The 23,037-nt window shown below is 36.2% G+C and overlaps 1 protein-coding gene across 3 annotated transcripts in view; it reads right to left on the bottom strand.

The window, feature by feature from the left end:
- myo1d (myosin 1D) overlaps positions 1 to 18,685 on the bottom strand; it is a 113,469-nt gene extending 94,784 nt beyond the window's left edge. The window contains exons 1-2 of one of the 3 annotated variants that reach the window (XM_044103193.1): positions 18,575 to 18,685; positions 13,374 to 13,489 (exon numbers count right to left, since the gene is read on the bottom strand). In XM_044103193.1, the coding sequence (XP_043959128.1) occupies positions 13,374 to 13,468 (95 nt within the window). In that variant the 5' untranslated portion in view covers positions 13,469 to 13,489; positions 18,575 to 18,685. Of the gene's footprint in view, positions 1 to 13,373; positions 13,780 to 18,574 lie in introns of those variants that run through there. The other 2 variants (XM_044103194.1, XM_044103192.1) reach the window with 2 other exon arrangements.
- Between the last annotated feature and the right edge of the window lie 4,352 nt (positions 18,686 to 23,037).

Here is a 23,037-nt window from a genome sequence, read left to right as displayed (position 1 = left end):
TTCATTCCATCCTCCACAAATGTTTTTCTTTTTTACAAATTCGGTATAAAAACTACATATCTGGATTACCTCAACCAAAACAAGGTCATGTTTGGAGTAAGCAACAACTTAATGGATTACGTGAAGTCTGAAACAACGACCATGTATACACCTAAAACTCAATGCTATGTTCTGCTGGGGACTCAACACTGTTTATCTCCTTGGCTTTAGCACAGTCGGACAACAACAGGATGAAAGTATATAAAAGAACCTTTTCGAGGAGGAGGAGGAAAACCCCAAATAAAGCTCAGCGGTTGAACGGGTATGGTTGTTGTGCCAGCTCAAGATGAGTCAAACATCATTCATTGATCAGATCATGCTTTGCACATAACTGGAACAGCAGTGATATTTGATTTCAGCATACCATCTTCATCTGTTGTTCTACTATTTTTTTTTCTCCGAGGTGTTTTCTGTTTAAGCTTTATTTGATGGCTTGTTTACATAACAGTCCATAAATTACTGTCATTTTTGTCTTCCAGACCCAGAGGTTTGTACTGAGGACTTTGGTCTAAATTTATTTTCTCCATATCTCGTAAACTAAAAATTATTTGTCACTTAACTATTATACCTTCTCAATGGCTAAACAGAGCTGTGATTTTTCTCATGGATATGTTCTTGTCCTCCTTTTATTCATAGTCTAGGACAAGCTTCAATCCACCAAAACAAAATTATTTCCCTCCAAATATCCCAATGCATGATTGGAGGTTGTAGTGAATTAAAATAACCAAAGTTACTCATATATAAAGCATGAATATGTTACATTCTGTTACCCTAACATTACATCTTTTGCAATTGTGATTTCAAAATGATACGGCAATGACGTGCAATGATTTATTGTGAAACTCGTGTCGAGGGAGAAATGTGTTATTTGGGAAAAATTCTGATTCAAAAGGCAAAAAAAAAATTGATTTCAGAAAACTATATACACATTCAAAAGATGACCCCAGGCCTCATTGGCAAATGGTGATTGCAATCTACTGGTCTAGAATGATTATTCAGTAGTGATATCATAAGGAGATAAAAGTATAATTAGAAGGTCCAAAACAAGTATTGAGTACATAGAAATGTGCATACTTTTCACTGATGTGATTAAAACATCAGTTATTAATATGTGTTATGTGATATTCTAATTTGAGGGGGTTTTTACCCATAAGCCATAGTCATTGAAATCTGTAATGAATTTCACTTTCTGAGATAACTGGCAAGAAATATTAAGTACAAGCCTTTTTTTTTTAAGATGTTCTAATATACCGTAGTAGTTCAGTCTGCCACTTGCTAAAAATTGAAAAAGTGGAAAGCACCAGAAATGAGACAGAAGTGTTGCTTTCCACTCGTCTAGTATGTAAAGTGTGACAGAGGCTTTCATCATGGTCTGCAGCCACCCAACATCCGGGCTCTGCATTAAGGGATTTTCTGCTTCTTTGTAAAGCCTGCTTAGTAAACAGCAGCTCCCACATTGTGTGTTGGAGTGGCCCATCAACACATATACCATCCCACAGCCCTACATCAGTATTTTATCAAAGGTATTCCTTCCAAGTCCAGAACCATCCATCAAAAACACTGCATGAAAAAAATTGTCATCCCCCCTTCAACATCAAACACAAATTTAGCACTTTATTGGCATTTTGTGTGACACAACAACAAAAAATGGAGCATAAATACAAGAAAACTAGGAAGGAAAAGGAGTTTGTACAAGGATCTACATTCTCTCGGGTGAACTCCTGGAAACTTCTGATTTATTAATACTATCTGTGCCATCTACACTGATCATAATGTTAAATTTATAAATACACTGCAACCTCAACTCTTGAGATGTCATATATTGATCTAAATGATGACATGTTACTAACAAGAGGAAGGCACAAAAATAAAATAACTTAAAGATAAAAACAAAAAAATGTTTTCATCTTATAGTGCAAAACAATATATATATATATATATATATATATATGAATATATATATATATATATATATGAATATATATATATATATATATATGAATATATATATATATATATATATATATATATATATATATATATATATATATATATATATATATATATATATATATATATATATATATATATATATATATATATATATATATATATATATATATATATATATATATATATATATATATATATATATATATATATATATATATATATATATATATATATATATATATATATATATATATATATATATATATATATATATATATATATATATATATATATATATATATATATATATAAATTGTTTTAATATTGCTTTACAGGACTGGACAAGGACTGTAACTAATATTAATTGTGGACATTGTTGTATTCAAAATTAATGGCTCATTTTTTATCCATTTATATAAAAATTTGTTTTGTGCATTTTAGGATTTACTGAAAGGAAATATTAGGAACAAGCTTACATGAATTAAATGGACAATAAAGTGTCTCTCTTTATTATAAATGGATAAGTAACAATTATCCATGCTGTGGGTATAAAATGTTATAACAGACCATTACAGTTGAGATACTGTTATGATTAACATTAAATAGTTTGATGTTGATACATAGACAGATTCAAACACCAGAAAAGTAAGTAGTAATTTTCAAAAGGTTGTTGCACAGAGCTTTTTGATGTTGAGGTCTTTTTTCAGAAATGAAAGAATAACAAGCTGATATTACCTGGTTAATTAGTCCTGTCTAATTGGGCAGAAGCCTGCAGTCTGCTGCTTAACAAACAGGCCACTAAACAGTCGTTATAGCTTGCCAGCTGTGGTTTTACAGCAGGTTTAATGTAGTAAAAGAGTAAGAAAGATAAGTAGCACCCTAATTTCCATGGCTGACCTCAAGATGGAATATACTGTATAACCAAACACCTGAACTTGCCTAAGAGAGGGAAAAGTGTAAGAGAATTATTTCAGCTAGCTAACTGGCAGCACACAGCGACAGGCCAGGTAGGACCCCAATAAGCTCCATACAATGAGGATAAAAGAAAATCATTGACAATTATTTAAACAGATAGTTAAAACTGTTCATTTTTAAAACCTTGGTATACTGGTGATTTTAAAGTTACACAAAACTATTTGTGCCATTTTCACATAGAAAACATTTTAAAAAAAAAGAATCTAGAAATATAGATATACTTCAATTGTAGCCTGTGCTTTTTCAGCACACCAAGCTTTCAGGCACTTTGTTTTTCTATTTTCCATCACACCTAATATTATACATTGTAATCCAAAGCAAAATGTGTCACTAGCTTATGTCATCATGCAGAAGTATCAGTATCTGACTTTCTGGAAATACCATGATGAACAAATTTAGAGTCCAAACTCCAAAGTACAATTATATCACTTTTAGGTGTAAGACAGAAAATATGCACTTTTAGGTTAACTGAGGCTTGGAAATACAAAAGCACACAATGCAATCAGAAGCAAGGCAAAGATTAAACAAAGTGCACTGAATGCTCAAGTGCATTCCAGCCCATTGTCTGACTAGTCCCTTTGATGCTGTAAAGTAATGAGACGTAAAGGCTGTGAAAGTGAGTACGCTGCTCTACCCCCACTGTGGATCAGGACACTGCAGCTCCAACAGGTGGACTGGACAACAATACAGTTCTGAAGAGAGCTGGAAACGTCAGAGCAGGACAGGACACGTTCAACGTGCAGACAGAAACAGCACACGGTCTTTAATCTACAAAGAGACCCAGATCTGAAAAATCTGTGTCACACCGAAAGACTTGGGGAACTGTGGGTGGGGGTACTTTACAACAACAGGTAAAACAGGGAGTTTTAATCGAGGTGTACTGTTGCAGGAAGAGGATGCGGCTGCTTGTTAAATCATGAGCCAGACAGTTTATATGCGAGGCCTGACAGATTTAAATCCCCATCAGATACCACATCAGGGGATTCTTGATGATGTATTTTATTTCTAAGAAACGCATGATTATGTAAGGCGATTTGAATTGGTATTGTATTTTTTTAGAGACGATTAAAACCCTACAGGATAGATTTGTAGTAGATAGATTTGGAGCAAAAAAACTCCACCATCCTTCTCAAAGAGTAAGGAGATCTTTGAACATTAAGAATAAAACAATCTTCTTTGCACTCTGACCCCATTCCTTTTGAGACCTTCTAAAATACTACTTTATTTACCCTAAAAGTTAAACTTGGATTTTTAAAAGCTGATATTATGCAATTAAGCATAAAAACTAAGAAATTGGATTATTTTAATTGTTGTATGAAACTGGAGAAAAATATGCACTCACCAATAACAAAATTAAATATACTATATTAAAACAAAGTATTTTAACACCAAGCACATATTTTTTAACCGACCAAAAGTTCAAAAATAAATATTAAGGATCGAATCGCTTCACTAAAACGTTTCTAATTAGACAGAACGGTCTGATTGCAGTTTGCCAAAATTTTTGCTATATTGACTGATTGGTCAGAAATATTAATATGCTTCTTTTCAATTGGTAAGACCTGGACTGAAATCTGGAGATCAAATATCGGAAAGAAGTTCAAATATACTGAAGGCATCATAAGAAAGAACCATCATTTTTGGTCCATAAATGCATCACCCAACAGCATGTTCTTTACATGCACATTGTTAGAGCTTAGGGGTGTAAGCTTTGATGCAGAAATGAGAATAATCACTGCCTATATTACAGAGCATGCACCATTTATTTCTCTCTTTTCTATGTTGGAATATCAGTATTAGTTAAGAGCAAAACTACAATTTTTATTTTAGATAGAGCTTTCTTGTATTTGAATTGCTCTTGTAAATTAATCAACAAAGTTAAAAAGAAAAATATAAATATATTTTAGAAAAACATCTAGAGATTGCTAAATTTTAATTCTGAATATGACCACATGTGCTACAGAGAGCTGCTGTGGGTTATTCAAAGTTTTCCAAACTTGTCATGCCACAGCTTTGTTGCTGAATGCAAAACAAACAATAATTTAAATAGATCATGAATTGTTTATTCAGGTTAGACATGTAGATGCAGTGCCAGTCAGAAGCTTACATACATTCATTATGACCATGAAGGTCAATAATCTTTCATTTTAATAATGTGCTTAAACCTTTTTTGGATTTGGTAAGTAACAAACATCTTCTGAATTTGTAAGAATTGAGAACCTGCTGACAAACACCTGTTTTTAAAAAAGACCCCTTCCTTCTGGACTCACATGGGCTAGCTTAATACCTTTTATGGTTAGCTGAGACAATGCTGGAGCTGTGTGCTCACAGATACAAAAAGAGTGTTTGGAGGAGTCAAAAGAAGGTTTTCAGATCTACAATGTTAAATAATAATGATGGCTGCATTATGCTGAGAGTTTGTTTTGGTTCTAGTGTTACTGCTACGTTGCACAAAGTGGGTGGATTAACAAAGAATTAGATCTTTAAAACTGTAATGCTTGGAACTTGAGATATAAAAAACTACCAAATACTGCAGGCAAACAATAATGTAATGAGGGTTGGGACTTAATATATTCTGCAGCTCTAAATCCTCCAACACTCAAAAAATGGATGGAAATAATAATTAAAAGCCCAGAATGAATACAGTATTCGTGCCCATGATGAGTGCATATAAAAGAAAAAGAAAACACCATAAAGTTCTTTATTGAACTGAAGCAACTTTTTTCAGAGGAGAGGCTTAAGCAGAAGTCCAGGCAGCATCCTTGGACTCTTCCACGACCTTTAAAGTAAACATCCTTTACAGCCAACCGACGACAGCAATAGACTGAGTCAAACATTTTCCTCATTCACCAAAATAATTTTTCAAACCATCCTGGTTTAAAGAGGATTAACTTTTGAAAGAATTGAATAAAACTGATGATTCAACTCCTCACAATTTTACATTTTATCTTATTAAGCTAAATGTTCCTGGTCACAAATTAAATATAGGGTTAAGAGGATTTTTTTTTTTTTAAAGAAAGAAAAAAAAGCAGCAGGACAAGAAACTATGACACAGAGGTGATAAAACAAGACTACAAATGGGTTTTGAAAGCCTGTATTGAAGGCCTCCTCCTGACCCTGTCTGCCAACTCCTTCAGTCCACAAATGAGATGTCTCTGAGGGCTGGTGAACCCATTTCAGAGGGGGAAAATAAGCTACACAGGCACAGCCCTGTTTATGCAGCAATGGTAATGTGTTTCAGATTACAGCTGGTTGTATGGAAATTCCTGTGGTGAGACTGGACTTTTCAGTGCTGGATTGCAGGGGAGCAAGTATTTCTCAGAGAGCCTTCTATGAATCCAGTCGGCTCAGGAGAGTCTCTCATCCTTCAATGTTAGCAGGACCACTAGCAGTGTGAGACACTGGGGAAGCGGTAAAAGATTCTTTTGGTAAATCTAAAGAGGTCATGCTCTCTTTCACAGAAGTTACCAAGCACTTTTCTGATGTTTATGGGTTAACTTCCACACAATGATACACTCAGAATCAACTTTAGATTCACTATCTTTATGTTCATGATGGTAATTAGACCTCATACTTTATTGCTGCGGGTTTTGAAAAGAGTACAGAGTAAGAGAGAACAGTCTCTATCTTGGCAATCATCTATAAATATTCTCCTCCAGTCAGTGACCACTGCAAGGAAAAAGAACCATAATAAGCAGGTTGGGAATAAATATTCTTAGAGGCATCTGCTGCATATTTGTTGCAGGGAACAAGCACTTTGTTTTATTGTGCATTGATAACAAATGCATACAGGGGAAACTCAGCAAAAAAACAAAAAAAAGAGCTAGCTCATTATATTACAAGATGTCAACACTTGTAATATAAGAAGAGTTCTAAACAGGAACAGAGGCTCATTTATTGATCTATAGCCAACAAAGGAGAAGGAGACCTTTAACCAAATCTCCAGGACAATCCTTATTTTACAAGTCTGGCTAGAAGCCTTTGTTTACTTTGTAAGATAAAGAGGTAGCACAGCCTCTTTATGCACTACACTTCTAGTTTCCCTGCAGGGTAAGGAAGAGAATTGGTGCTTTTTTAACACCCATATGAAAGCAATTTGTTGGTTCATTTTAAAGTTAAATCAAGGAACTACTAGAAACAGAGAGCAAACCTTAATTTGGTTAAGTCAGAACTGTGATTTATTCAAATTATCCGAGAAGTAAAATCGTTGCTAGTGTTAAAATGCACTGCTGTGCCAAACTGTACAAAACAATAATAGACAAGTCAGAGAGAGGCTACAGGATACAAGGAAAGGAAGGGAAATGCCAGCCTTCCTGCTTTGCTCTGTATTATCCAAGGCTTCCTGGTCAAAGTCTCTTAACTCCTTGTAGATTAGTGTAAGGGTCAAATCACTCAGAGTCCTTCAGCAGCTACATTCAAAACCTGAAGACAACAGTCTTTACAGTCGCACAGTAGGGGGGGGAGTAACATAAACACCATCCAAAGTTTATAGAGAAAAGAATGTATTGCCTCAGGTTGAAAATAATTTAACAAGCAGAGCTGAAACCACATCAGTGCAATTTAGATTGTATATTAAGAACACCGATTCCTACCCATCGGGATCCATATTGCTGAGATCAAAACAAAGCTTTGCAGTTTTGCTTCTTTTAACATTTTTAGAACGAGTGAAAAACATACCGAACAACATACCGAAAGGCTGTTACTTTCCAAAGTAACAGCCTTTCAAATTTTAGAAAGGCTGTTACTTTCCAAAGTAACAGCCTTTCAAATTTTAGAAAGGCTGTTACTTTGGAAAAAGAAAAGTCCTATCATATTAATTTAAGAAAAACATGCAGCGGTTTGTTTTTTTTCCACTGGGCTGCAGGAATCACACTAAACAATGCTGCCTTATAAAGACATTTCAGATGTCGGGCAGGATGTCAGATCTCCAGGACGCTGAGAACATTTACTTAATGTTGTTATTCTTTCAACTTTTATTTAATCACTTTCTTTTTTGGTCTTTTTTCCAAATTTAGCAGGTGATAAAGGTTATTTTCCAACATTTTAATATTGTACAAATATGTTTTGTTTGAATTTTGTTTCTCACAGACTATACTACCCTAAATCAGTAGGAAATTGCTCAGTATCATAAAGGTTGTTTTGTAGTTATTTTATCTGTATTAACCTAAAAGTGTTATGATACATGAAGCAGGTGTGTGTATGTGTTAGGTTGCCTTTCTTCCACTGCCACTCTTAGCATAAAACCATAGTATTTGGCATAAACATTTACAGTTGGATGCCACGTTTTATAGTGCCTTTCAAAACTATTCATACACTATGAAGCTTTTTATGATTTGTCGAATTACAACCACAAACTTCAAGTCATTTTATTTTGGTTTTTATGAAGATCCCACTTCACAATTCATCACTGTGAAATGGGAGCAAAATGATAAAAAAAAAAAAATCATGGTTTTCTGAATTATGACAAAAATCTGAAGTGTGTTGTGCATACTACTGTATATTGAACTTGCTTTTGTTGCAAGTTTAGCTGCAAGCCTTTTAGGGTACGTTTCGACGAGCTTTGCACATTGTGCAGACTGACATTTCTGCCCATTTCTCCTTTATAAAATAGCTTCATTTCAGGACATCAATTTCAGTCTCAACTGGAATTAGCACCTTAATATTGACAGAGCCGTTCTAGCACATGATTTGCTTTGATTTAAAGCTTCCACTGTAACTTTCTGGGTCGATGTTTAGAGGCTTTTTCCTGCTGAAAGGTAAATATAGTGCACCCTTTGACGGGTTTTCTTCTGGCACTATTTAGTTCCATCTAACTTACCAACAACCAGCTTTCCTGTCCCTCCTGAAGAATAGCAACACCCTAACATGATGGTGCTGCTACAGTGTTTCACCATGTCTTCAGCGCAACATTCAGAGTCAGTTTTCCACCAAACAGCATTTTGCAAAAAGGTACATTTTAGTCTCACCTGACTAGAGCACCTTCTTACACATTTTCTGACCTTTGCTATGAAGGCAACAGGCAGCATTACATTTGATTCTGGGGTCTCAAAGTAAAAAAGGATGAGTGCACAGGCATTTTACATTATAATTCTGAAAACCACCAAATTTATTTGTATGTGCTACTTTTTTGTTGGTTCATCATGTTAAATAAAAATAATTTAGAAACATTGGTGGCTATGTCAGGACAAAATGTGAAGAAAAAGAAAATCATGTAAATTCTTCTGTCAGGCATTGTATCAACTTCCCAAGACGCCACAAGAATGTGAACTTCTATCTTGGCATCTCTACAAATGGACTGGGCATCTGATTGGGCTCTATTTTGAGGAGAGCAGAACGAGCTGCAGAGGTCAACTTCAAGTCAAACAAACCAAATGTCAGCTTAAACAACAATGTCTCACCATGAGCCTTTTTTTTCCATATCAGGGCTTAATTGTTGCCACAAGGGAATGTGATTACCCGACATGCCAGGACTTTAACAGTAGAAATCCCCCATAATGAAGGGGAAAAAAAAAAACGTCCCAATATGAGGGCTTGCCAACTTCAAAGACAGTCTTACAACTGTAGGAGATATGTTTTAAGTAAACTACTTGGTAGAGAGAGCCGAAGTTGGCTGTACAGCAGCAGGTCCTTTGAAGCCATAATACACGGGGCAGATGTGCTTCAGACCAAGTTATTTTGAATAACTGCAGCGAACCAAACAGAGAACATTAGATGCCCTCTGGGTCCATCCCTTAAGTGGTCCACTCCCACTCCAACCAACACACGTACATTTCCCTGCATGAATGCACACATTCTGAGACTAAGGGGGAAGGTGGGAGAGAGCAAAAAGGAAGCGCTCCTGGCCGGTCACACCCTACAAATAACAATCTGCACACGCCACCTCCGGACTGAACAGTCTGGCTGGAGGGAAAACAAACAGACAGAAAATAGGACATAGTTGGAAAAATGGTGCCTGGTGCCGTCTGGTAGCTCTCAGGTCTCACAGCCCGACTGCTAAAGCTACTGTTCACACCACAGACGCTGATCTAATTTAAAAAGCATGGCTGTAAAAACACTGGTAACCAGAACGGCTGTGTCCTCTAGAAAAACCCCTTCACTCTTTACCGGAGACATTTTGAGTTTCACCGACTCAAATTAGTTAAAGAGAAATCATTCACCGACTGAAACATCTCAACACAACTGAGTGAATATTTTTCTGCTTGAGATTTTTACTGCTAATCAGGAGTGACTCATCTTTAGTCTTGAGTAAAAGTACATAAAGTCAGCTTAAATGTAAAACAGGTTTTACAAATAAATGTAATTCATTAAATAGGCTTAAGAATTAGGTAAATTGAACCTCAAATGAATGAAACGCCATGAACAATAGAACCAATGGGTTAAAAATCACACACCCCAGATGTTGAGCCACTTTAACGGTCACCTTTAGCAGGGATGACGTGACGTCATCTTCTGTACAGAATTATTAACCTTTTATTGGAGTAAAATAGTTTGCATCCAATCTTTTATTTCTTTAGTGCTTTCAGGTTTGGAGACATTTGTTTCTGGACAGCTACTATATCTTAAGGTCTTACTACAACATTTTAAACAAGCTTAGGTCTGGACTTTGACTAGGCAACACATTGGTTCTTCGGTTTTTTAGGCACTCTGTTGTAGATTTTTATGATCAGTGTCCTGTTGATGACCCGGATTGAGCTGTAAAACAGATCGCCTTACATCTGTTTTACCTAAAAGTTTACGCTAGACTCTCAACGTTGGGTGCCCAATTCATCACTCCTTTGAGCTGCAATTTGTTCTCTTCAAACATTACACTGTCCATGAGGGGCCAGCATCTCTACTTTGAATTCATGTGGACCAAGGATGTTGCTCCAGAACAATTGCGACTTATTCAGATGCAACTTTGCAAATCTGAGCTGTGCTGTCTTATTCTTTATAGAGGAGATTTTCTTTTATATCAGTCATACTTGTTCAGTCTCTAATTGTCAGTTTATGAACGTTAACATTTAATTACACTTTTAACTTACAAGCACCTTTCAAAAGACCCAAGGGCACTTAAGAGAGAAAACAACAGAGAGAATTATTAATTGCTGAAACAATTAAAGGGCAAAAATATCAGTTAACAACTGCATGCTTTTATCTCCCATGACAGCCAGGTGTCTGGTAGTTAACATGACAACCGGTCCCTATAGTCTGTAACAAATGAGCCACCTGGAGGCCATGTCCTAACAGTAGCACTCGTCACCATGGAGCGCCGTGGAAAAAACTATTTTATTTAGTTCTGCTGCTAATCTTTTCTGGACTGAAAGTGGGATGTTTCATATTAGAAGTCAAAACAGACAATATCACAACTGCTAAGAATAACATTACAAAGATATCTTAATCCACAAGCATTCAATTTGTTGCAAGCTTTCTACTAAAGCTCCTAAATGCATCACTCGATCATTCATTGTCCATCCAGAAAGCTCAGGGAACAAACTGTTTACAAGCTAAGACTTAAAGTAAATGTACAAACTGGATTAAAATGATAAGGAAGGGGTATTGAAAGTGCTGAACTTTTCTGATGGTGTTATAGAAAACCGATGCTCCCACAACCAAACATTAAAGAATGTCAGGCAGCTGCTGAGGTTTGCAAACTCAGGAAAACTATCTTTTCTAATCTTCATCCCATGAGCGGATCAATAAGAAATATATATATTCTAAAATATGATTTTATGCAATTATTATATGTTGTTAAGGACAACACTTGCTCTACTTAATTTACCTCATGAAGTAAAAATGTCTATGTATGATATAATAGGAAAGTTTATTTTATTCTTTTTATTGGAGCAGTATTGCTGTTTTTGATGGCTCAATCTGGTAGTATTAAGGTACATTGAAATACAAAAAAAATAATGAGAAAGTTTTACTAGTTTCTAACCTTTTCAAGATTAAAGTCGAAAATATAAGGAAACAAAGTCCAAATTCTATAGCTTCGCTTCTGTCAGTCTGCTCCAGGGCAGCTGTGGCTACACTGTAATTTATCACCATCAGTAGGAGTGTTTACAACAGGTTAAAAAAAAAAAAAGTAGTGCAAAGCGCTTTGGAGTCCTCAGACTTGATAAAGCTGGAATCAATCGCAGGCCATGTTCCATTTTGCACAGACTGGACAAACGTTTCACTCTGTAGGTGTTCAAACCTAGCAGTAACAAACTTCAAAAGACTCGCAGCTGTAATTGAAGTGAAATGCAGGTCTACATATTATCGAACAATGGGGGCTGAATACATGCCACATTGTTCAGATTTTTTTAATAACTGAAACTTGTGATGGTCTATCAAGCATAATTCCAGAATAGTATACTGAAGTTTGTGGCTGAAATCAAACAAAATGAAAGTACTGTGCATGCCAATATAGAAGCAAGAACATGTTTTTACATCGTAAATGTAACATATAGCGTTGAGTGGAGCTTACACTTCTAAATGAAATAATGCCTTGATGAACACCAGAGAAACTTAGCTCATCCCGTTATTTATGGCTCTCTATTCGAGATTGAACAAAAGATGTAGCCTACACTGTGTTTTTTTGGGACATACTTCAGACACTTCATGCAATAAGAGTATTTGAATGAATGAAAATATTTTCAAAATGTTGAAAAACAGGTTTGTCTTTTTTCCAAGACAAACCTGTTCAGTAACAATGTGCGATCTTGACATTGCAGTTTAAAGGGCTGGACAAAAAAAACCCCCAAACTTAATACCAAATCCTTAATGTGCTGGTAGAATGGTAATAGGACCGCTATAAATGACCGCAGTTACAAACACAGTACTAAAGGACCACTTTGCAGTGAAACTGCTCGGTGACAAAAATATTAAAATGTGTTAATGAGAGTAGTTGTTCGGGTAAATTAGAGAAACAGAAAGATTCTGTCCAGAGCTGCTGAATTAGACACTATAGGCTCTAACCAACACAGGGGATCAGTTTGCACTTTCATCACAGATGGCAGAGGTGAGCGGTAGGAGCCGCTGCCCCACCTGGACAGCGTAATGTTACAGATTCGCACGCCTGACATCATGCTTTTACAAACCGGCTGGCTGACGGAAAACCTGAATAGACTGGGTGGAGTCGCACATTTTTCAAAAAGGAGTCACCTGTTCGGTTTGAAAACCAAAGGAAATGAGAGCCGTGGCTCCAAAACTATACAATGAATACAATTAGGATCAAACAAATACAACTAAAAATGAATTGCAAAACAATGACAAGAGTTACTGTTTCTCAGAGCTGCATAAACGTCAACTATTAGCACCTGTTGATGCACTGTCTAACTCCTCTTATAATCCATTTCAGGCCAAAAAATTATTAAATGCTAACATTTTCTAAGTGCAAGTCCTTATTAATCACCACAGCAGGGTTCTAAAGGTGAGTGACCGCTTACCTGAGTTTTAAGTTGGCCATGAATTCCTCCATCGACACGTTGTCTAAAAGCACAAAGTCTGCCTTCCCAAACTCCAAGCTTTCGTGCTCTGCCATGTTGTCGCCGTGTTGTTTTTACTGAAACAAGTAGCGAAAAAATATTTAAAGAACTTGTTGAAAAGTGTCTAGAAAAAGGTGAACATTGGCGGTCTTCGTTGAGCTCCTCCTCAGAGAACGCTTCGCATTTTGATTTGTTTGGCAATTAAGCTAGAACATATCTTTAAAACCCTCTCTTTATGTTTGTAAAACGTTGTTCTCCTTTAGCAGCTCTGTTTACCCACAAGAAAAAAACCCTCATTTCCATACATTCCCTGCTCTTTCCTGAAGTCGTCCCGTTAAAGCGTGCGCGAGCTCCAGTCGTTTTCAACCCTTCACGCTGCGTAGATCTACTAAAACAGACGCAGTACGAACGTCTGGGTCGCACGTCAATGTGGCCGCCATATTATGATAGGCAAAATCAACAACGCAGTGCAAGATAGTTTTGTTGCCTTTTGGGAATTTGTGTGAGATTTATAAAACTCCTCGTACAATTCCAGGATTTTGGGACTTTAAAAAGTGGGATTGCAAAAAAAAAAAAAGCATTTGCACCTTTTTAATTTGTTGAGGGTGACAATCACATATATATTGAAAAGAAAAAACCTAGTATAGTTGTTGAAAACCTAATACTTTGCTGATGTACTGTTTGGTAGGAGTCTCTTAGTGTCCAGAATCCCTTTAGCAAAAATGTTCTCCAAATATCTTAGATTTTGCAGATCATCTCTTGACCACAGCCCTACAAGACCTTGTGTCAAATTTATTTATGGAATCAGGCTAGGCCTTTTCTAGTTCTCTTCAAGAGAAACCATGCTTTTGTTGAATATGATGTATGTTTCAGTGATGCTGAATAGAAAACAATCTCTATTCATCACATTTTGGGTTAAGACTGACTGATATTTAGATCAGCTCAGGATTTTATCTGACTTGAGAGTCTAATCCAATCTAAAGAAAAGGACCTTTGTGCCACTGATCTACATTGAAGAGAAGAGACTGTTTTAAAATGTAGAATGCAACTGTCATAATCATAAATCCCTTCACCTCTTTTAGTGTCAGATTTTCAGAAGCCTTCCTGACCAATTTCAGTGTTGTTTTTATCTCAGTTAAAAATGCAGTTTTAGTAATGCCACCCCTTTTCTACATTAATTATTGATTATGGTCTTTGCCGTATTATGGTTTATTTGTAGTGTTGCAAAATGTTTGAATATTTCTCCTCACAAACAACTCTTAATTACAGGATCCCTCTGATTGTTTGATGTTTCTCTACAATCAGTGGTAAGCAATGACCAGATAATTACCAAATTTAAGGAAAACCCTACTGGACAACCAAACTTTATTTCAGGTTAATCAGATTCACAAATATTGTGTACTCTAGAAGATAGTGAAATGAAATCAAAAAGTCATTCATCAAGGATAAGCTACAAGGTAGTGTAACAGAGGGAAATTCCAAGCATGGTTGTTTCATATCATTTGTGCAACATGTATTTTTTTTTATCTGAATTGTCACTAGCTCTTGACTGAAAATTACAGAAGGTCAGTTGGAGGTATGTGCGAGTGCGTCTCTTACGGCAACGCTCACTCTTCAGATCTTATTAGATCTAAGTTTTCAAACATAAGTGTATCAGTTACCAAGGTCAATTTGCCACGTTCAATATGGCAGACGCGTGGACAGGTATGGGCTGGAAAGTCAATATTGCGTCTATTCCTCAATGTCTGTGTACGCCCGCCCCCGCCCCGCCCCTCAGCCAATAGGATTACAGCCTTATTGAAGGCGCCCCGCCCACACAATTGCAGCGGTGTTTGGGTAGACTTGGGCCAGACTGGGTGTCAGCCTGAAAACATCGCAAATATTCCCAAAAACCACTACTCCACAGCAATGACGAAGCCTGCACAAAAAAACAGAGGAAAAACCGCATTATTATTTTTATTTTGGGATGTTCTCTGTTACCATAAAAGGAAGTGAAGTGGAGTTCATCAAAAAGCGTATGACTGGGAAATAAACAGATGTGCATTGGAAGATATTTACCTCAATCTGAACCAGTCCTTTTTCAAAATAATATAAAGCTGATATTCCAATGTCTGAATTGGGCTTCTTGTTTAAGGTCAAAGCAACTTGGCCCACAGTGATTTTAGTGCGCCACCTGGTGTAAAATGCATGCAAGTTCACGTCTAGGCGGCACAAGGTACAAGGTGCTTTACAGAAAAGTTAAAGGTAAGGTAAAGACAAGATATAAGTTTTAAAAAATAACACAAATATTGCTGGATCACTTATAAAGAAAGAAAGTACATTTCTATGACATGAGGAAATTAACAGACAAAATAATCTTTTACCCTTATTCAATAAGTGATAATGTTTTCAAACTTAAAAGGAATCAACAGTTTCTGCACATCTCATGTTTTTAGGAAACTGCTTCCAGCATAGAAGCATAGAAATTAAATATTGTTTTCTCTTGTTTCACTCTGTCACTCCCTGCAACACAAACAATATCTCCATAATCTTCCTTTCCCAGACTGATCTTAAAGTCTGCATCAGTAACTTTGTGACATCTTTTCCATATTAGTACTACCTGTTTCCATTTGGTCTCCCAAGGGAATTCCCTTAGCCACACTAATTGTATAGAAATCAATTGTAACCCCTCTGCACAGAAAACAAGATGTTATCTTTATTATTGCCAGTCTCAATATCCTATTTTTAGATCTTGATCCCTTCATTTGTTTGTTTGAATTACACCTAAGTGCTGTTTCTGGTACTGAATTTTCAAATTTTCCAAAGATTTTTATATCTATATTTTTAAACTTAAAAGGCATAAAATGAAAAGACATTGCACATCAAATTTAGTAACACATATTAAACATTTTGAAAAATAAAACACTAGGTGATTATTTTCCTGCCTCTTTTCATCATATTAAAAATAAAACACAGCCATAGATTTTTTTATTTATTTTTTTTGTGCTTTGTGTGTTGGAAGGAAAAATAGACAAAACTAGACTGACACACCTTACAATTCTTGTAGAAAAATGTAACTGAAGCATTTTTTACTTTAAGTTTTTGGTTAAACCAAGATACTTTGGATAGATGTGACTGAAATATCTTTCAGTCATTTCACTATACCATCATATCGTAGGAAGGAGGGTAAGTAAGGTTAGGAAAAGCTGAACTGTTAGACAAATGCAGCAGGGATTGGCATTTTAGGGTGATATAGCTGCTTACATGTAAAATAAAAGTTTTGCTCGGGATCGTACATTCTTCAGACCTACTCTGAGAAAAACCTTACTTCTTAGTTTAATAGAGACGTCTTGAAAATATGGCATGGTATAGGCAGGACTGAGTCCTGCATTTTATTTCTAATGAATTGCTTATCTTCAGTTTTTAAATTCAAGCAGTTACTATCTCATTTTTTTAACAATGAACGGGAAACAAACATCTCAGACAACAAACATCTCTTGCAAAGAAAACTATAGGAAATCCACATTCATATAACTGAAAATGCATTGTTTTCGCCAAACCTACCACCAGAGGGCGGCAGAGGAACGCATTCTAAATGAAGCCACGACATTATATTCGGAGCACAAATACTTTCACTACAACTATGACTTGAATTAAAATACAATAAAATCTAATATTTAGTACCAATAAAATTGAAATGTCTATGCAACTATTACACATCAAGGTAACAATCATACGTTTGCTGTAGGTCTTTGTTGAAACATTTGAGAATGTTTAATTGAAATGTGTGCCAAAAACACAGGCTAGCAGGCATGCAGTTGCAAAGTCCTGTTATTATAAAGCGATATCACGGTGAAAGGTACAGGTCAATGAGACTTGGGACGGAGCTCAGTCTTAGTTGTTTATCATTTAACACTAGTTTATGAGTATTATTTGTTGTGTTGGAGCCGTTGCCATGATATTTTTTATATCTACAATCTGATTTTCCATCTTTAATTGTGAACAGTTTAGGTCATTTAATTGTAGTTGTTGTGTATGTTACTAAACAGCATTTATTGAATGTAATGGTTGATTGTTATCTTGATTAAATTTTATTTTATTCTTAATCTAGTTAAGTTACTTTGTGTCAGCAGAGCACTTCTTCCATTTTCATTTTATAGGGCAAATCTAAGAAGACTGACAAGAAACAGTCTTCCTTCCAGTACGAGACTAAAATTAAGCCCATTTATATGTTCCTTCAACAGTTCCAAAAACAAATTTTCACAATTAAATACTATTCTCAAACTGAAATAAAGCAACTAACTCAAACATAAAGGGAAAAGGAAACTTTAACCTTTTGATTCTAAAGGAAATTAAATTCCCATTTCTGCTCTTTCTGCTAAATATTTTTGGGTTAACTACAGTTATCAATAATGCAAGGCTTGTGTGTTTAATTTAGACTCTCATAGCCAACTCTTTAGAAAACTGTTATTACTAATGTCCACAACACCACTTTTGTCAACAATTTTTGTGTTGTAATACATGAAGATATACGCAATTATGCACTCACAATGAACATTTCCACATTTTTTGTCATGTTACAAACACAAACTTTAATGTGTTTTTTTGGGGATTTCATCTACAGAACCAAAATACAAAGTGTAACTGTGAAGTGGAAGAAAATAGTAGATTACCTTAAAATTATTAACAAATTTAAATGGTGAATAGTGTGGTGTTTTGAAGTTTTTCTCTAATCTCCTTTGGTAAAATTTGGTGAAACCAACTGCCTTCCAGGGTAATCTAATTAGTAAATAGAGTTTACCTCTGTGTAATTTGATCTAATCTAAATCCAGCCGTTCTAGATTGATTCCTTAGGTGGTCTGAGGTTTGTTAAAGAACGTCAGCAAGCAAAACTGCCACAAAAACCAAATGAACTCAACACAGAGGTCAGGGATAAAGTTGTAGATAAGTTTAAAGAAACTTTTAAAATCCCAATGAGTGTTTAACCGTCATTTGAATATGAAAGAGAATGCCACCAACTGTAAATCTACCAAGATATGGAAGTCAGTTTAAACCAAAATGGCAGGGAAGGAGAGCATTAATGAGAAAAGGACCCAATGATCCTTTGGGAGCTGCAGAGATCCACATACCTGGTAGGCAAATCTGTTGACAGACTTAACGTTAGTAATTGAAAGGTTGCCAACCTGTGTGAGACAGTGTTCTGGTCAGATGAACGGAGCTCAGGGGCAAAACTGGGGAGAAAACTTGTAAGAAGCTACAAAACACTGTAGATCAGGGATGGGCAACTCCAGGCCTCGAGGGCCGGTCTCCTGCAACTTTTTATTGCATCTCTACTTCAACACACCTGAGTCAAATAATGAGATCATTAGCAGGATTCTGGAGAACCTGACTGCATTTGGGAGGTGATTCAGCTGTTGGAGTCAAGTGTGTTGGACCAGGGAGACATCTAAGAGTTGCAGGACACAGGCCCTCAAGGACCAGGATTGCCCATCCCTGCTGTAGACCAAGGTGAAAGTTCACCTTCCAGCAGGACTAGAATGAGATCACGATTGATCTTTCCAGGCATTGAAATGAACTGTATAATATTGCAATATCATAAAAGTATGATAATGCAATATTCATGTTAGGACAAGTCATTACAGCAACATAATCATCAATAAACCATCTCAATGCTTCATGTTGCAAATGACTTTACTGTAGTTGGTGCTCAGTCTCTGCACGTCATTCCTGACACAAAAACATACACATGAGATGTTGGACTCGATGTCCTTTGGCAGCCGTTCCTGTTGCTACAGCGAGTTAATCAGAGGCTTTTGTTTCCATGTGATAAGGATGACACCACTGGATTCTTTCCACTCCTCGATATATGCAGATCTGCCAGCTCGTGTTTGAGTAAACAGCTTGTTCATGGTTGTTTTTAGATCAGGTGCTGGTGGCCTGCTAGACCTGGATAGACTTGAGTCCATAACTGAAGCCCCACATGGATATTTTACTCATTGACAAAAACAAATGGGAAGAGAGCCTGAATTTATTTTTCTTCTACCTTATTATGACCTTGTATAATATGATAGAAAATATATTTAATAAAACTGAATAATTAGGGTTGTGTTGTGCTTCATGAATCCTAAAATGTGCCTACAGATATTAATGTACATTAGATACTCTGTCGTTTTTATGATTTATAGCAGAAGGAGGGATTATCTGTTTACTATGCACAATATATGCATAGTAATATATACATATATATTACTATGCTAAAGTATAGTAAAATTATACTATTTTGCTTAAATTAATATAAGCAAAATAGTTCAAAATAGTATTAAATTAATATATTTAAGCAAAAGGAAGACAAAAAAACTAACTAGAAAACATAACAATCCTAATATGAAATTTACAGACTGCTACCACAGGAAAATAAAGGGAACACTCTCTGAATTACACGTTGGATGTTCAATAGTGTCTAAACTGAATAAAGATTGTACTTTTATATATTTTACTGGTCTTTCTGTGAAATTTAAACAAAGGGCTTTGTGGCATAAAAAGGCAAGGAGCCATCTTTTTACTAACTTCAAGAGAGTCCAAAGACTTTTCACTTTGGATTCAGAATCAATAAACATGATTGATTGAAGAATAAGTGAGGGAAGCTGAATGTCTTTCAGGAGTAAAACAGAAAAATACTAAAAATGTTCAGGATCCTCACACAAAATCTAAAAGAACCAACAAAGCAACCAAATATCAAATGGTAACTCTGACTTGCTATGACTTCTTCTTGGTGTGTCCGTTGTATCGTTTCTCTCGCTGCTTTTAGTCTCAAAACTCAGCAGCTCACATGGAGCTGGAGGTTCCTGGGAATGAGTCAGAAGCTCGTTTCAGTTCATTCAGCACATAAACAACTGAAATGGAGAACTTTAAATTGTGCTTGAATGAAGTTTAAATGCCCAACAAATAAAATAATCATAATAGGTTTACTGAAAAGTAAAACCAAGAAAAAATTAAATAACAGAGATTTGAAGTCAACCAAGAACTCCTAAATATGTTCTTTGAAAGTTGAAATCTATTCAACTTTGTATTTGTACATAAAATGTTCATGCATCAATGTGTTTTTGTAATCACCCATTTGTGAGTTGAGCGCTACGTTCTACTTGGCATGTTATCGCCCCCCATCCACTTGGGTTTGCTGATGAATGAAAAGTCTGGTGAGAAGGTCAGGTGGAATTTATTTCACAACCCGCGTCATGTTCGTGTGGGTCATAAGGCCAGAAGCAGCTGCTCTAAATATGGTCACGAAGTCGGATTGTGTACCCAACACAGGTTGGCTTAGGCCCATACACATATAGAGAAGGTCTATCCTGGTTAAGCATGCTTCAGCGCAATGCATCAAATCAAATGTGTGTGAAAGGCATAAAACGATGTGTGAAAATTGGCAAGACATAACATTGTGCAGCTGATGTTAATTCTCTTCAAGAGATTCAAAGAGCCAGAAGGGAAATATGCTCTGTCCAGTGGGACAGAGCACGTATGCTAAACAAAGACAGCCATTATGATCAGAAATGTAAATTTCTGATTTTGATGGTCATGGCAGTAGAACTCCAACAGAAACACATTGTCTCTAAAAAGTAGAGATGGTACACTGAGGTCCCCAAACCAGACACCTAGCTACAGCAATGCTAGTGGTCTCCACTATGGACACCACAAACATGACCACTGCAGAGTCCAACTTGTACCATAAACATGTTTGAATTTGACTAATAATGTGGTTATATACTTATTGCTGTGGTTATACAATATCCAAAATCCAATCAACAAATGTTCCTTTACGCAGAGCTTTTCTTTTAAACATAATACAATACTACTTCATAATACCAATCACAGATTAGAAAGATTTTCAGAACAGAAATAACTTCATGTTTTTAGATCTCGCTAATCACCTTACAGATGCCAGCAGGGATTTAAACAACAATTGCTTGAGAGAAGTAGCTTAGGTTTCCTCAACATTAAGCTTTAGCCCTGTTGTAACTGATATACAATGCAAAGGTAAAACTGATGCTGTAACAGTAATCAGCAGGTTTCTGTTTATAGGTTGACAGGAAAAAAAAGCCACAACATTGTTGAAAGAAAACCGCAAGAAACTCTGCATGAAGTGGTGTTGGGGGAGACAAGAAAAAGGAAAGACCAGAAATTTTCTGCTCATGTACCAACATGCAGGGGGATCAGAGTTAATGAGGAGATGGATGGCACTAAATACAAGTAAAGATCCAGAGATTCGCCTTTCAGCAGAACAACAAGCCTTAATGTGCAGACAGAGAAACAAATGCAATTATTTCTCAACTCTGGTCCGGATGGCACACTGTCCTGCATGTTTGAGATAATTCTGCTTTAACACACCTAATTCTGATATATGCAATTCAACAAAAGCCTGTTAATCAGTCACAATTAATATAGGGTGTTCTGCAGGGCAACACCTAAAGCAGGGGTTTCAAACTCCAGTCCTCAATGGCCACTGTCCTGTAGTTTTTAGATGTGCCACAGGTACAAAACACTGGAATAAAATGGCTTAATTACCTCCTCCTTGTGTAGATCAGTTCTCCAGCGTCTTGCTAATGACCTAATTATTCTATTCAGGTGTGGTGCAGCAGAGCCACATCTAAAAGATGCAAGACAGCGGCCCTCGAGAACTGGAGTTTGAGACCCCTGACCTAAAGCATTAAAGACAGGGTGCCTTGAATTTCAGGGTTGGAAAATACTGGAATTCAGTCAAGGTCAAGCATATTAAGCGTATTAAGAATACTCGTGTGTTGACTGCCCAGTCAGTCCAGACCAGAATTTAATTTTGAATTTATTGCATGACCTAAAGATTAGCGTTTATAGAGGCTTTCCATCCAGTTTGACTGCATCTGAGCAACTAAGCAAAGAAAAATCTGGAGGAATTTCAGTCTTTAGATCTACAAAAATCCCAAAAGACTTGAAATTTAAAAAATAAGTATAAAGATGGCCATATAAACCATTGGCTTAGGGAACTCAATGTGTCTATCCTATTTTCTAGATTTTTTATTAAACAAAAATGGAATTCCTTCTAAATTTTCCTTCTGCTACATATTGTGTGAACTGTGTCACAGAAACGTATTTATTGCTAATAATCCATCAGATAAAGGAGAATTATGGTGATGGTTGAAAAATCACATCCAGCGAAGTCTATAAGCATCCAGCTATTAATAGAACTGCCTCAGGCTATTGGCCTCTAGCTGTGGGGGTCTCACATGCTTCGAATACTAGACAAACAAGATCTTCCCTTCTCGGTTTACCCGCTGCAACCTCTGCCTTATTGGGCTTTTAGCCAGAAATGGCCTGAAAACAATGTGGTCCACTCACTCATCTGCTGGCATAACAGTGTGACAAAAGAGTTTGCACTCACAGGCGAATAGACTGACAACAGCAATGAACAACGTAGCTATAAGTGCAGCAAGAAGCTTCTTTTCAACTATCCGATGATGGGACGGCGGCTCTACCTGATCTCTTTGCCAGTGACACTAGACCGGTAGCTCTGTGTGCTTTGTTCATGTCTCTTTGCACAGATTTTAATTAACAATCCTATTATGACCAAACACACAGAACAAAAAAAAAAAAGAGACAAAAATAACATTTTGCG

The sequence above is a fragment of the Gambusia affinis genome, linkage group LG20 (genome assembly GCF_019740435.1).
Source record: "Gambusia affinis linkage group LG20, SWU_Gaff_1.0, whole genome shotgun sequence".
Lineage (NCBI taxonomy): Eukaryota > Metazoa > Chordata > Actinopteri > Cyprinodontiformes > Poeciliidae > Gambusia > Gambusia affinis.
This window is presented reverse-complemented; position numbering and strand designations above follow the sequence as displayed.